The sequence below is a fragment of the Crocuta crocuta genome, unplaced genomic scaffold (assembly GCF_008692635.1).
Source record: "Crocuta crocuta isolate KB4526 unplaced genomic scaffold, BGI_CrCroc_1.0 scaffold197, whole genome shotgun sequence".
Lineage (NCBI taxonomy): Eukaryota > Metazoa > Chordata > Mammalia > Carnivora > Hyaenidae > Crocuta > Crocuta crocuta.
In genome coordinates, this window is record NW_027532002.1 from 4,476,937 (window position 1) to 4,490,522 (window position 13,586).

At 40.2% G+C, this 13,586-nt stretch overlaps 1 protein-coding gene across 1 annotated transcript; it reads left to right on the forward strand.

Annotated features, from left to right (window-relative positions):
• The first annotated feature begins 2,294 nt into the window (after positions 1-2,294).
• On the forward strand, positions 2,295-6,286 carry LSM5 (LSM5 homolog, U6 small nuclear RNA and mRNA degradation associated). Its single transcript, XM_077775444.1, has 5 exons — positions 2,295-2,399; positions 3,533-3,628; positions 3,897-3,924; positions 4,641-4,713; positions 5,116-6,286. Exons 1-5 carry the CDS (start codon positions 2,354-2,356, stop codon positions 5,146-5,148), a joined length of 276 nt encoding a protein of 91 aa, XP_077631570.1. The 5' UTR covers positions 2,295-2,353; the 3' UTR covers positions 5,149-6,286.
• Positions 6,287-13,586: the final 7,300 nt, after the last annotated feature.

Here is a 13,586-nt window from a genome sequence, read left to right on the forward strand (position 1 = left end):
GTTAAATAACTTGCTGAAGGTCAAATAACTAGAAGAAATTGTGGTAGGGAAAGGATTTGAACCAAAAAAGCCATAGAACTTCAGAACCAATGAATTAAAAAATTTTTTTGCATTTTATTTATTTGAGGGACAGAGAGAAAGAGAGCAGGGGAGAAAGGCAGAGGGGGAGGGAGGGAAAGAGAGAGAGAGAGAGAGAAACCCAAGCAGGCTCCACGAGGAGACTGACTTGGGGCTAAATCCCACGACCCTGGGATTATGACCTGAGCTGAAATCAAGAGTCAGACACTCAATGGACTGAGTCACCCAGGTGCCCCTCAGAACCAATGAATTTAATTGCTTTACTGCTTCCCCAATTCTTGACATTGAGGAACTCAGTCTTTGGGGAGGGCGGTAACTCCCTGCAAAGATAATTACAGAATACACTGAGAGCATCTGATAATTATTAAAATTGTTGTGGGAAAATGAAAGAGCCTACCAAGTCTGCAAGTCAGAAAAGCTCCACAGAAGTAGTCACATTTGGGCAGGGTCTTTTTATTTTAATGTTTAGTTATTTATTTTGAGAGAGACAGAGAGCATGAGCTGGGGAAGGGCAGAGATAGAGAGGGAGAGAGAATCCCAAGCAGGCTCCATGCTGTCAGCACAGAGTCCAACATGGGGCTCTAACTCATGAACCATGATATCATGACCCGAGCTGAACTGGAGTCGGATGCTTAACTGACTGAGCCATCCAGGCGCCCTTGAGCAGGGTCTTAAAGGATGAGCAGCATTATAACAGAATTTGGTAGCAGAGCATCCTAAGTGCAATAAAGTAAAATAAAGTAAAAGAGAAAACATTTGAGAAGGTAAGAGTGTTATGCCAAACTTAGAGGAAGTATGTAAGATTTAAATAAAAATGAAGGGAGAGAGATTTGGTGGTGAGCATATACCAATTGCACATGGTGTTCTCTCTGTTTAGAATGCTGTTCCTGCCCCCTTTCTGCCTATCCAATTCTTATTTATCTCCCAAAGCTAGCCTTCTGTCAATTCCTTTGTGAAACTTCCCAAACTATCTATGTGACAAGTGGGGAAGTTATTTAATCTCTCTGAGTATGAGGATCTCCATTCAAACACTTGTCTTACAGGATAATCATAAAAATTAGGATTAAGTGTATTTGAAAGTTTTCTGGCACCTAGTACCTGCTCAACATTTATGAAATGCAAAAAAGCCAGAATTGTTGTGGTATTTAGAAGGCTGAACCCTAGGAAGCTTTGAACTGAAGGACCCATCTGCTTCTGAACCTTCTTGTTGATATTTGCCTTAAACCATACCAAGGATCTCTAGTTCTCTAGGATTTGCTTTACATATTTTATATATTATATTGCTATAATTTAATTTATATTAAATTTCTTGTGTCTTGTACATAATGTTTGTTAGCAGTCTTTCCCTCCATTCATCCTTAAGCTCCTACAACGGCAGAAGAGCTTGTTCTGTTTTGTACAGTTTTATACTCAGCGAAATGCCAAATAGTGTGTAACTAATGCGCACTATGAGTGATGGGTACATTACAACTATCTCTTGTACGAATGAATGATGTTATTCCTGCTCTCTCCTGTTTAGACTTCTCGGCTTTAAGTTCCTGGGACATAAACATAAAACAGACTTAAGGAAGAGAATTTGTTTGCTTTCTATTCTTTTCAAAACAAGTGCAAAAACATAAAAGGTTCCTAAGTGTGATGACATTAACAAAGAGTGACATCTGGTGGTTGCTTGTTAGACAAGACAAATAAATTAGACTCCTATAAATTAAATTAGGTAGCAGAAATAAAAAGAAAACGTATTTTTAAATATCCGCCCTAGAAAAGTTAAAAATAAATGCTGGTTGTGGGATTTCAATTTACTGGACTTTTAAAAGCAGTACATTCTTTCGAAAATGGTTTTTACAAAAATTGTAACACAGTGAATTGGTGGCGGGAAAAATGAATTGGTTTGGTTTGAAAAAAGATCCTGACTTGAGATGCAACTTCATAAGATAAAATACGACGACTCAAAGGTTTTCCTATTTTGCAAAACCTTTCAGGTTCAGGAGGAATTTATTCACAAGGCAATACCTTTAACGTCTGTCGGAAACAGCCTGGGGAATGCAGATATCTGCTGAGGCCACACCATGTCGATTGGACAGAAATACTTCCCGAGACCTCAGGACCCGGGAAAGGCCTGACTGGTCGCGACTCGCTTGGACTGGCTGGATCACACGTTCGGCCTCAGATTGGTCGAGCCTGCTTGGGCTGCGCGGGATGGGGGTGAGAGCGGAAGCGCGCTCTTTCAAACTCGCCGTCCGAACGTCGGAGCGTGCAGGCCACTTCCGGCGTAGCCATGGCGGCTAACGCTACCACTAACCCGTCGCAGCTGCTTCCTTTAGGTAATCGTGGTCGTGTGGGGAGGGGGACCCGGAGAGCTCAAGCTAATCGTTCGGGGCCGAGGATCTGCAGCCGAAGTAGCCCTTGGCCGAGTGTTAGGGCAGTGTGTCGGACTGCTTTACTTTTCCGGGGGGTGGTTCCTAAGCTCCCAAATCTCTGCTTTCCACGACCGCTCATGCCTTTTAACGTGGTGGGGGTTCTTGAGGCGGGGACTTGTGACTCCCCAGCCAAACCGTCACTCAAAAAGGCCCACAGTTACTGAATGCGTCATCAGCTTTCTTTGTTGTGGGTTCGCGTCTGCAGTCATGGATAGCCTACCCACTCCTCAGCTTGGTATTCAAGCGCCCAGATTAGACCCTGTTGTTAGTCTGGCTAGTTATTGAGAGAAGCACCGGCGTCTGGACTGGGTCTAAAAGGGGGATCTGGAACCTAGTTTTGTTCTTCAGTAAATAGTTTTACTGACTCTCCGTGCACTAGACGCAATGGCCGGGCACTATTCGACAAATTTAAATCACACCCGTTGCCTTCAAATAACACAGCACATAGCCCTGGAAGAGATAGAAAACTGGACGAGTAAACCTCATGCCATATAAGGCAAAATCAGCTAACCTGAAGTGCGTTCAGAGCACAGACATAGTGACCAGAAGAAATCTCTGGTAAAGACAGCTGTGCCTCTCTGTTCCAATATTTTGTAGCTGAAGAGTTAATTTGAGTTATCGGAGGTGGCCGTGATTTAAAAGTTTCGTTTCTTCATTCGACAGACTCATTTTAAATGCTTAGTATATGCTGGACATTGCCCATTGGGGAAATAGTCATGCAAAAATGAGGGGCTTAGACTCTGAGAGGGAGGAGGCTCATATGTTAATCAAATAACCTACAATAACATAAAACTACGACTGTGATAAATTTCAGCAAATGAGAGGTAAGTAGTGAATAGAGAAATTTTTTTCTGTTGATTATGCAATCAGAGATACGTAGTATAAAATGTACAATTTTTGAATGAATACCTTTCCTGGTTTCTTTCCTTTCACCGTATGCAAGTAACAAGGATCAGTAGACAGTTAAATATTTGTTGAAAGTAATGAACGGGTAAAATAGTCTTTTTCCTCTTCCCCTTCTTTTTTTTAATATATAGAGCTTGTGGACAAATGTATAGGATCAAGAATTCACATTGTGATGAAGAGTGATAAAGAAATTGTTGGCACGCTTTTGGGATTTGATGACTTTGTCAATATCCTTTTAAAAGGTGGTGTTGGTATGGGTTTTTCTTCAGTATTTAAGAAGTAAGAATATCAACAGTCAGTTCTTACTGATTATTATAACATTCTCAAGGAACATGTGATAGTGTTTTATGAGGTGTGTATCAGATAAAGTTCCTACCACTTATATGTGTTTTGCATTTGAGCTATTGTGTTAAACATCGTAATTAAAACTGAATAAAGGCAGCAGCCAGAGTAAATTCAACCTGGTCCATTTATTTCCTTAACACCAAATTTCAGATATGGTATTGGAGGATGTCACTGAGTTGTGAGTAGTGTTAAAAATTAAAGAATTGGGGGGGGGGGGGAATCTTTCTTTAAAGTAATTTTAGTATTAATGAGTTTTAAATGGTTTATAAGAAAACATTGCCTGTTAGAAATACCTTGAAATTTTATCTACAGATAAAATTGGATGTTAGTAAAATTGGAACACAGTATTACCATAATGTAACTATTAGTGAATTGTTGGGAAGTTAATGGAGACAGAGCCTTAAAGTAAAAGATATTAAAAACTGCCAGGAATCTTTGGGCTCAGGCAAATCAAGGTACTGATAATACAAGCATTTAACTATGTATAACGTAAAATGTAAATGCTGGCTCCCTTATATTAGTTACAAAGGTCATGACTAGTATCTGCTTTTAAAACTGATTGGTTACAGATCAGTTTAATGGATAGGGATTAGTGGTAAGTAATAGTAAGAAAGTGAGGCTAGTAAATATTTCATATTTGCTCTCTTTGCCAAGTTTCAGCTTTTATGAAGGTCAGTCCTGGTAAGTGCGGATCTTAAGCCAGTCAGTTCACTGTGTTGCCTTTGGGGAAGAATGTACATCATTCAGTCGAATAACCATTGCCTCTTAAACTGTGAATGTAATTGCTTGACCTCATATTTCCTCATTTATATTCAGGAATAGCCTTTTTAGGGGTCGAAATGTTGGCTTTGATTATCATTGTTTATCCTGACTCTATTTTATCTCTTCATTTAGTGAAATCACACCAGAAGGAAGAAGGATCACTAAATTAGATCAGATTTTGCTTAATGGAAATAATATAACAATGGTAAGACACAGTAAAGCTGTTTTATTTAGATGTTAGCCCATTTTGGGGGGGCAAGGATTACAGATTACCTTGCTTGATGAGATGTTCATATCCCAGTGGCGCTTAAGTTGGGAAGGAGATGCTCTCGTGATCAAGGCTTTAAAGCTGAGCTGCTGAAGATGACATTAGCTTAAAAATTAGTTTGTTTGGGCTTTTTAATCTTTTAGTTTGCCAAGAACCATTGGTTAGACTTGGAGTATTAGTTGATAATGTTGGGAACTGTAAACAGAAGTGATGACCAGGAGAAAATGGGAATGTGAGGGAGGTATAGGGAGAGGCGCAAGTGGGTTGGATTGTGGAAGAGGGGTTTTTAGATGGTGCAGGTGGTGGTGTTACTATTAAACTCTTTTTCCTTCTATGCAGCTAGTTCCTGGAGGAGAAGGACCTGAAGTATGAATGGATTTCCTTGATTTAACTCTGTTTAGTTTTATAATGACAACAAAATAGAAATTTTTTTTTTTAACCTTTTAATGTTTGGATTCTGTAAAGCTAAGTTTCCCGTTGAAGGGAAATGTTTTGAAGATGCATTGTAAATGCCCATTTTTGTAAGTTAATCATTATTATCTTGGAAAAAGAAGAACAGTTTGTTCTTTGAAGATGAAAATAAAAATGTTTTTAGTTAATTGTCATTTTATTTTTTTGTACTGCCATAGCCAGTGTAACAAAAATTGTAGTTATTCTGTCACTTGCTTTCCTATTATTTTATGTCCATTTTCTTCCTCACGTACATGACTGTTAGATTCTCAAACAAAAATTGTTCCAAACAAAATGACAAACTTTGATTTTGAGCAGTTGTGTTTAAAAAACCTGAAATGATTACTTATAGAATTCAATTTAAACTCTGGTGCTTTGAAATGAGGATTTTTCTATTGAACTTAAGTTCTGTTAACTCCTTTTAAAAACATGCAAGCTGGGGCGCCTGGGTGGCTCATTCGGTTAAGGGTCCATCTGTTTATTTAGGCTCAGGTCATGATCTCACAGTTCATGAGTTCAAGCTCTTTCTCAGGCTCTGTTCTTGTAGGCTGGAGCCTGTTTGGGATTCTCTCTTGCTCCCTCTCTCTGCCCCTCGTGCATGTGCTCACTCTCAAAAACCACCCCCCAGCCCCCCAAAAAAACCCAAGCAAACTTATAGTTGTAGAACAACTAAGTTACTGAGATGAAAAGTAACAGCGTAGGGAATATTGTCAATAATATTGTAATAACATGATGACAGATGGTGTAGTCCTTTACAGTGGTGAGCATAGTGTAAAGTATAGAATTGTTGAACCACTATGTTGTACACCTGAAACTAATAAAACATTGTATATCAGCTATACTTTGATAATAAAAAAAATATACAGGTAATATATGCACATTGTAGGAATGGAGGTAAGAAAAATATTCATTACACTTTGCTGTATATCCTCTTAGACTTTCTCAGTACACTCTCCACGTTATTTTTACAAAAACTTACTCCTCCTGAATATACTGTTTTGTAGCCCCATTTAAGACAAAAAAAAATTTAAATCGTGCACATCTTTCCATGTCATATTTCAGTAACAATAATGTTTGCATTGTATTTCATTAAAAGGATTTACCATTAATTTAGCTGGTTTTTATTATCGGCCATAGTAGTCTAAATCTTGATACATTTTTCTTTTTAAAAAATTTTTAATCATTATTTTTTAGAGAGAGAGTGTGAGTTGGCGGGGGGCGGGGGCGCAAGGTGGGGACAGAGAGAGGGAGACACAAAACCCAAAACAGCCTCCAGGTTCTGAGCTGTCAGCACAGAGCCTAACACAGGGCTCAAACTCAGAAGCTGTGAGATGGTGACCTGAGCTGAAGTTGGGAGGCCCAACTGACTGAGCCACCCAGGTGCGCCTACATTTTTATTTTTCTTAGAAGAAATTTGTAATGTGAGCTCAAAGAGTATAGTTAGGTTTCCAGCAAAAAGTATTGTGCCTGAATCACAAGTACCCAGAGACCATCACGGAGCCGACCCCGATGCAAGTACATAAGGGTCTTTATTACAAGCTCTAGCAGGGGCTCACCCGTCAACCGGCGCAGTGGCAGCAGGGTGAAGCCCTGAACAATAGCGACCAGAGTTTTTATGGGGTAAGGGACAGGGGTGTTACAGTGCACGCGTTGTACGTATAGAATCATCACATAAGGACCAATCATAATTGCACAGCACTCATGGTAACAGTTTTGGCCATTCAGTATCTGTGAGGTGTTTGTTACTTTTGGCGGGACCCAATCATGACCTTTGAGAATCCTTTGAAAATGACCAATTATAAGGTGAGTTCAAAGGGCCCATGTGGGGTTTTAGGCAAGTGGTGAGTGATTAGCTAGTTTGTACAAAGTAACTATAATCCTCAGTCCCTGACTCAAACCACAGGAATGTTTTTAACTTCTTTTGATTGGCTGATCTGAGGGTGGTCCGAGAGTGGCTTCAGCCTTGAGCAATCTGAGGCTTTTCCTGGAACTGGGGCTGCATGCAGCCCGAGGTTGCTCTTAATGGAGGACTTAATCTCAAAATGATGTTACTTAGGCTCCTCAGTATGTACCATTCTACACTTGGCTAGCAGTTTTTCATGGTATTTTTTTTTCATGATACTCTTTACATACGGTCATTGGCTATGTTCTACCATCTTGCTTTGCCACTGGGATAGGCAAAAACTGGTATGTTTAAAGTTTATTAATTTTGAACTCCTTTCCAGTTTGTGAATTACTTATGAGGCTTTTGCCATTGAGATGCCTGTCTTTCTTACTAATCTGTAAGAATTGTTAGTTTGCTCTTAGTCATGTATTTTACAGATAATTTCCCTAGTTTATAGTTTGTCTATTATTGGTAATATTTTTGACATAAATAATGTATTTTTATGTAGTCATATGTTGATCTCATCCTTTATGATTTTTATCATCAGTACACGTGGATTAGAAAGGCCCTCTTTGCTATGATTATATATATTTTTGTTACTTTATGTTCTTTTGTTTCATTTAAATCTTGCATCCATCTTTGGTTTTAGTGTTTCCACAACAAAACAGGATCCAACTTTCTTTTTTCTTTCTTAAAAAATTTTCTTTTTAACATTTTATTTTTAAGTAGTCCCTACACCCAAAGTAGGGCTCGAACCTACAACTCTGCAATCAAGAGTCACATGCTCCACTGACTGAGCCAGCCAGGCGCCCCTCTTTATTTTTCAACACAAATTTATTTTCCAAAACAAAACGCTATTTTGTGGGGTTTTTTTCTTTTTCGTTCGTTCGTTCTTTCTTTCTTCCCCCTCCCCGTGGTATTAACACTCCTACTGTGGCTGATTTCAAGCTGCCAAGGGTTTAACCATGAGCTTGCCAACTTCCCAAAGATTTAACAGTTGGTTCTCAGGAGCTCCTGGGAGCCTGTTGCCAACCCCCCCCCCCGCCCCCCATCTCCACTTCTGACCCTTGGGGAATGCTTTTCTCCTTTCTCTTTGGAGTGGGGGGTGGGAGGTCAGATGTGATAGTGACCCCTTTTCACCCTTTTACTCACCGTCCTATGGGAAATGGGTGGTCATACTCCGCTCTTAATTTTTTCCCTAAAGAACTAGCCTTTAAGGAGCACATATTCTTAGCTCCAACATGTTAGGAGTTTAATAGAAGCCTGACATCACTCAGGGAGGCATACAATTACTTAGTCTGGCAAGGAGATAAGTCTATTTCTGGAGTTCAGTAACAGGAAGTTCACTAGCCTATAGGTAAATGATACCTCTTAATCTAGTCTGAACAGTAATAAAGATGATAGTATGACTCCCATCTGCTTCTACTTTTGTCTTAACGCTGCAATTCGTATAAAATGGGTACTACTCTAAATAAGGGTCTCGACATTTTTGGGTAACTTTTTTTTTTTTNGTAACTCTTAGTTATAGGGGCTGTTCTGTGCATTGTAGAATGTTAAACAACATCCCTGGCCTATACCTACTGGATCCCAGTAGCATCTTTCCTCATCTCTTCCCCCAGTTGTGACAAAAAAGGGCTCCAGATGTTGCCAAATGTCATCTGAGAGCAAAATAATCACTCATGGTTGAGAAGCACTGTTCTACAATAGAGATATTATTTATTGGGCCCTTTAAAATTCCCTCATGTTTGGTGCATGGGTGAGGAACACTGTGTCTAGACAATGAATAAAATTCCCAAATTCCCCAGGTAATTCTAATCCTCACTAAAACTTGAGACCCACAGCCTTTGAACAGTTTTTGCTGCATTTAAACTGTAAGGCAGCTAAGTTCCATGTATGCTATGGCATACAAATGCCAGACTTTGGTCTGGACCAAGGAAGAATTGTCCATAGGCTTGGGGTTCACTTCCATCCAGGCAGTCTCAATTTCATTCTTGAGGGATGACTTGTTGATTACACAAGGTCTAATCGTATCTTTAGATTTTGGGGTACAAAACTGCAGCCTCACCAACAGAGGTGTGGTAATTTCTATCAGTAAAAAAAAAAGGTAGGGGGGAGGATTTTTTTTTTTTAATTTTATTTATTTTTGAGAGACAGATCATGAGCAGGGGTAGAACAGAGAAGGAGACACAGAATCTGAAGCAGGCTCCAGACTCTGAGCTGTCAGCACAGAGCCTGACGCGGGGCTCGAATCCACAGACTGTGAGATCATGACCTGAGCTGAAGTAGGCTGCCTAACCGATTGAGCCACCCAGGTGCCCCGGGGAGGAGGCTTACTGTAAAGGGAATATGAGATCTTCTAGGATTGAAGGTGAAAAAAATCTCAGAGAAATTATTGTAAGCCAAAAAGTGGAATGCCTATGCATGGGGCCTTTTATTTTTCAAATTGTATTTTGTAAGATAAATATTGTAAATACGCAATTTACAAAATTGTATTTTGTAAGATAAAATTGTATTTTGTAAAACATATACATTTAGACTTACTGAAGAAAAGTTGCAGGAATCAGAAAAACTTAGACCCTACTCAAGTTTTATCAGTTGCCCTAGTAGTATTCATAGCAAAAGGATCTAGTCCTGGATCATGTGCTGTATTCAGCTGTCATGTTTCTCCAGTCTTTCAATTTGCAACAGTTCTTCAGTTTTTCCTTAACTTGTAGGACTCTGACATTTCTGAAGGTTGCAGACTAACCATTGTAAAAGAGTCCTCATATTGGATTTGTTTATTGTCTCCCCATGAGTAAGCTCAGAGTGTGCATTTCTGACAGGTGCATCACAGGAGTAATGCTACTCTTTCCATAAGGTTGACTAGTTCCATTTCTAGGGTTGTTAACCTTGAACTTTGATGTTTGCGAGGATTTTCCATTGTAAAGTTACATTTTCCTCTGTTTTTGTTAAATATTTTGTGTGGTGGCTATCCAAGACCATGCAAATATGCTGTTCATCATCCCACTTTAACCCACAAGTTTTTGTATTCCTCAATGTTTCTTACTGAAATAAATGAATTAGTAATTGATTACTTAATAAGTAAGTCCTGTATTTGACTAGCAGTCAGACTAACGGGAGTAAGAGGAACCTACTTGACGGTGGTTGTTTTCAAGTATCAAAAACAGAATAAAGGCTCAATATTGAAACATTTTGATAGATTTAATCTACTTTATCCAAGATTAACCCTGACTGAATCTTTGGTTGTTGACCATTTCATTCTTAAAAATAATCATGAATGACATCAAGTGGCCACCAGAGTGCACTGTGGAACAGGCAGCTTGTCGCTGAAGCCCAGGCTTTTGTGTTTTCCCCAAATCCGGTTTTAAAAAGTGAGGTTTCTGGGCTTCCACTCTGCTGTACTTACTGTTGAATCACACCACAAAGGTAGGTAAAGAGTTGAATTGTTACTATTTTACACTGATTTTTGACAAAGAGGAATCTGTTTTCATTCACATTTTCTACTTGAGGTTCCCTTTTTTACTGTAAAAAACGTAAGTATAATGTGAATTAAAACATGGGCTCCAGAATCAGACTTACCCAGACTCTAATCCCAATCAATCCTTTATTAGTTGTGTGAGTTTAGGTGGCTACTTAATGTCTCTGGCCTCGATTCTCTCATCTGTAAATTGGGAAAAATAACCACCTCTTAGAATTGTAAAAATTAACCAAGATAATATATGTAAAGCATCCAGTATAGTTTCAATCATATAGTAAGTGCTCAATAAATGGCAGTAGTTAAAGAGACTCTTGGATCAATTTTTTAGAGAAAATCATTTTTCCACCACATCAATTCCATTTCAACAATTTAAGCTACCTGCCACTTAGTCTATAACATTTCCTCTGAGAACTGAGCCCTTGGTTATCTTTGATTTTTTTTTTTTTTTTAATCACAAAGCACAGTGCTTGGGCAAAGGGACTCAAAAGATATTTGTTGAATTAAGTGGTGACAACCGAGTAGGAAGCTTTTCTATTCTTAGGATGAGACTGGGAACATGGCCTTTATTAACCGGAAAATGGCTGAATTTACAAAGCAATTAGTTTTAAGTTTTGGAATGAAAGAGGCAGGGAGATTTCAAATTTTGTTCATGATTATCATTCATTAATAAAGCAAGCATTTATCGAGCACTTACTTTGTGTCTGCCTTTCAGAAACTCCCTGCTTATCCAGAAAGATAGGAGGGAATCTCCCGAGTGTGATACAGTATGAGGAATACATTACCTTTTGGAGCATGAGGAGAGGTGGGAGTGGGAAGCAAGGAAGGCATTTTGTCTCATAATTGCTGCTCCTTGAGCCATGGGCCACATTAACACTTCCTCATAGCAACCCTGTTATTTGTCATTAGTTATAGTCAGCCTCACCATCAGCATCTCACGAGGGTAGTAAGACATGAGAAGGACCTTATTTTTTCCTCTACTGAATTGCCTGGAGAGCATCTCTTGCTGATTGCTGTTGAAAGTGTGACATTTAATTAGTGGGGAAAATTGAGTCAGGCAAGAGGCAGCCTGTGCCAGCAAGGGGGTGAGAAAAGGATGGGTAAGAAGTGATATGCTCAGTGGGACAGTTTGGCCCAGATTTTCTTCTATATCCAGATTGGGTGCTCACATTACCACCAGATTGGGTGAAGATTACAGAAGGGATTATCCATAATGATGGGGACCACAAATGAGCCCTCATGGACACCTAGAGGTGGAATGGAAAGAGGAGAACATAGGTGCACAAAGGCAAGGGGAGAGTGATCACCTCCACAAGGAGTGGCCAGGAGAGGCTTTCCAGAAAATGTAATCAATCATTAAGCTGAGTTTCAGTGGTTGTTTTCCTGGGAAAGGGAAAAGCATTCCAGGTAGTGGAAACAGACTATGCTAATGCACTGAAGCTTTCTTTCATTCTTTCTTTTTAATTTCTTCTTAATGCTTTTATTTTTTAGAGAGAGAGAGAGACACAGCATGAGCAGGGGCGAGGCAGAAAGAGAGAGAGAAGGAGACAAGAATCTGAAGCAGGCTCCAGGCTCCAGGCTGTCAGCACAGAGCCCGACGCGGGGCTCAAATTCACAAACCGTGAGATCATGACCTGAGCTGATGTCAGACACTTAACCGACTGAGCCACCCAGGCACCCTGACACTGAAGCTTTCTAAAATGCCACCAAGATGTTGAGCATAGCATTTTAAAAGTTGTATGAAGGACCTATGAAAATACCGCCACATACATCACCCAGATTCTCTCCACTTACAAGGTGCCTGAATTTCTGTAATCCCTGTCTTGGGAAAGTGTCCCCCTAAAGGGAGGTAACGTGTAGTTTCTGCCCTGTGGCTTGTTCCACAGCAGTTGCTCCTCATATAAGATCAAAGCAGCAAAAATAGCCTGATATGTAAAGGGCTTTGTGTTGAGTGGATGTGTATTAAGGAGTGGTTTATGTGGTTCAGGGTTTAGGTACGATTTCAGTATTAGTAAAAGATGTTTTGCTGGGTAGTTGGGTTTATTTGACCCCAGGCTCTGGGAGAACTGGAGCTTTCTGACATTTTCAGAAATTCTTTAAACTTGGCTCTCTTGATCTAGGGGGAATGTTTTTCCTGAGAGGTGAAGAGACTCTGGTTTCTCGTTATGTGTTTGGAGGAAAGGGCAGGAGTTTCTGGAGTTAACCACACTTGGTTTGATTGTTGGCTGTGTGACTTTCTAGCCATTTGAGATGGAGTAAGTTGCTTGTCTCTGTAGGTCTCGGTTTCCATATGTATGTGTGGGTGGATATGTATACATACATAGAATTGGGAGGATGTGTATGTCATAGTGCTGTTTTGAGCATTACCATGATTCTTTGTATGCACAGAGTCGGGCCTATCGTGTGTATTTAGCACATGTTAGGTCTTGTGCTTTCCTGAACTACAGCTGGGGGCTAGCCCAATGCGCACTATGGGGAAGCCACTCCCCACCCTGTTACTGTTTGAATCCAGACAAAATCTAGTCAAAATAGACACCAGGAGTATCTGAGAGAGGAGATTGTGGTTGAGGTGTGGAAGTGGAGGGGTCTGCCTGCAGCGTGGGTTCCGGAAACTGTAAAGGATGCTGTCAGTGCCCCCTGCAATAGCTCCTTGGGCCACCATGGAGGTCACTTTTAACTTGGGTGGGTTTCTGTGTCACACCAATGACCTACTCAAGCACATGACTCTGTTTGGAGGTTTTCTCTGGCCTCATGCACATGCTATGCCTGGAAGTCCTGGGGAATTACTGCCCCCAAGAGGGACTTTCCACTAATAGGGAGAGGAGTTGATGGATAAAAATTCCAGCTCTCTTGCTTCTAAGTAGGGGCAATTCTCAAGTGTGTTCTATGCAGTCTCTTGGAGGGTCCTCAATGGGATGGAGCCCCAGCTGTCCTAGCAGCATCCTGTCACACACTTCTCTGCTCCCCCACCTGCTTCCTGGGATGACCTCCAGAAGTACT

What these genes read in the sequence shown, in the direction of transcription:
- LSM5 (XM_077775444.1), top strand. Translation starts at nt 2,354, where the DNA reads ATGGCGGCTAACGCTACCACTAACCCGTCGCAGCTGCTTCCTTTAG. An exon ending in GTCGCAGCTGCTTCCTTTAG is followed by an intron (nt 2,400 to 3,532) that starts GTAATCGTGGTC and finishes TTTAATATATAG; the next exon opens with AGCTTGTGGACAAATGTATA. An exon ending in GGGATTTGATGACTTTGTCA is followed by an intron (nt 3,629 to 3,896) that starts ATATCCTTTTAA and finishes ACCAAATTTCAG; the next exon opens with ATATGGTATTGGAGGATGTC.